Below are 2500 nucleotides of genomic sequence, written 5' to 3'. Positions count from 1 at the left end.
ACGTCTTCACGACTTCATCTCTTAAAGTGACAGGCGCTCAATTAGACCTACACAACACCCCTGTCATTAAAGACAAGTGTAATATTTTAAAAATCAATATGAAGTATTCAAATTACTGAATATTTTTTAGCTATAAGTAATTATGCAAATCCTAACATATTATAAACTATTAGCAAAATATATAAAGTTCATGAATTCAAAATATGCAATAGAAACAAGACAAGCCATTTTCTGTGTGTGTGGAGGGAGCAGAGACTAGGATTGCCACTGCTGTGAATGATCGGTATCCTGCTGAAGGCAATAAGGGTTTGCCTATATTTTTAATGTAATAAACACTGTCACACCTTTTTAAACTAAAATATTTCAGCTTGTCTACACCCATCAGCGCTTTCTTAACATATTGTTCACACAATTTTTTAAATACCGCGATAATACTGAAAACCGTGATGATTTTGATCACTATAACCGTGGGGTTAAATTTTCATACCGTTACATCCCTACACACACACACACACACACACACACACGCACGCGCACACGCACGGGCACACTTCAGCGTGCTTGCTTTTGCAACTCATGCTGTGTTGGCTATGCGGTTCATCCCTGCACTGAGCCATAATGGCACCTGCAAACTCAGAAGCCCTCTGTTTGGGAGGTTGCCAATAATATCCTATTCTTACTCCTCACATAACACACACACACATACACACACACACACAGGAGGGAGGCTCACTCACACAAACACAGCTCCCAGTATTTATCAGCTCTCAAACACTTGTGGTTGTACCACAGTGTAAACATGTCCTCTATAGCAGAGTTAAAGTAGGGAAAACACTGTAGTGAATATCCTATTCTTACTCCTGACATAAACAGAGTTCAGAAGGATTGAGCTTTCACTCTTAGCTTGGTTCACACAAAAAATAACTTCTCTGCAGGACACGCAGAAGGATTTTACAGCCTCCTTTCAAAATCTTGACCAGTTAACACAACAGTGCCTTCAGTACCTATGATAACACCTCATGCCTTACATCTTCATCATACTCCTCGTCTTCATCAACCTCTACTCCTGCTAATGCTTTCAGGTGCACAGCTGCTCATCATCTTAACAACCCCTTAATAATCATCATTATCATCATCCTCATCATCCCTAGTGCCACTGCCATCTTCACTGACACATCACCAAAACTAATATCAGCTTCCTCTCTACTCTTTCTCATCACCATTATCCCCACCACCATCATCATCAAAATCACTGTCGTCATCATCATCACCATCATCATCATCACCACCATAATCACCATAATAATCATTATCATTATCGTCACCATCATCATCACCATCATCATCATCCTCACCATCACCATCACCATGACACCATCATCCTCATCATCATCACAATCATAACCATCACCATCATCACCACAATCACCATTATCTTCACCACTACTACCATCACCATCATCACCACTCTCATCATCATCATCATCATCATCATCATCATCATCATCATCATCATCACTATCACCACAACCAACACCCATGATCACCACCATCCTCTTCCTCTTCCTCAGCACCTACCTGGAGCACAGTTGTCGACGAGCGCGCCCAGGGCCTTGCCGTCCCTCCAGTCGCGGTGGAAGTTGGTGATGGGCAGCTGGGGCACCTTGTTCTGGATCCAGCCCAGTAGCCGCTGCTTGGGGGTCAGCTTGCGCGCGTCCTCCTCGTCCTCGTCCTCCCACATGGGCATGGAGATGGAGTAGTGCAGGATCAGCGTCCATATCAGGCCCAGGATCAGCTTCAGGTTGCCGTCCACGATCGCCTTGCTGTCTGCACGGGACGGGAGAGAGAGAGAGAGAGAGAGATCGGGCAGGTGAGGATCAGGTGAGGGGGAAAAAAACGCCTGATAAGGATGTGGAATGCTGGTGCAGTTACTGATATGTTATGAATTTCCCGACAACATTCAAAATCAAACATCAGTGAGTGACTGTGGACAAAAACAATTAAATGCTTTTTCATCCAGATCCAGATCCAGATTTGGGCAGTAGTTCATAACTAAATTAAAAACAAAATCAACTTCAGATGTGTTTCCTGTCTAAAATCACCCTGTTGTCAAAGTGGACGGTTTACAACTTTTATTACCAGTAGTTAAATGACTGAGCACCATAGAGACTACAGTACATGTGCGTGTTGTACATGTGTCTTTTCAGCTTGTTGATGAATGTGTACACAGGCAGAGGAGGCGAAGGTGAACAGAGCTAATGACAGCATTAGCCTGAGCTAACCACGCTAGCACTGCATCCCATAATGAGGTGGGAGAAGAGCTCGTTTCAATGGAACTGTAGGCGAAAAATAAACAATAAGAAATGAAAACAGGGAGAGAGCGAGAGAGAGGGGAAGAGAGTGAGAGAAGGAGAGAGAGAGAGAGCAAGAGAGGGAGAACGGGAAGAGAGAAAGAGAGAGTGGGATGGGAGAGAGAAAGAGAGGGAGGGGAGAGAGTGAA

At 43.8% G+C, this 2500-nt stretch overlaps 1 protein-coding gene across 1 annotated transcript in view; it reads right to left on the bottom strand.

The window, feature by feature from the left end:
* The window catches only part of LOC134061920 (filamin-C-like), a 101334-nt gene that overhangs the window by 64267 nt on the left and 34567 nt on the right, over window positions 1-2500 (bottom strand). Inside the window, exon 2 of the mRNA XM_062517756.1 lies at window positions 1579-1827. Within this exon, the coding sequence (XP_062373740.1) occupies window positions 1579-1827 (249 nt within the window). The remainder of the gene's footprint in view (window positions 1-1578; window positions 1828-2500) is intronic.

This window comes from Sardina pilchardus, chromosome 17 (assembly GCF_963854185.1).
Source record: "Sardina pilchardus chromosome 17, fSarPil1.1, whole genome shotgun sequence".
Classification (NCBI taxonomy): domain Eukaryota; kingdom Metazoa; phylum Chordata; class Actinopteri; order Clupeiformes; family Clupeidae; genus Sardina; species Sardina pilchardus.
The sequence above is the reverse complement of the archived record's forward strand: the minus strand, read 5'-3'. Positions and strand labels throughout refer to the sequence as shown.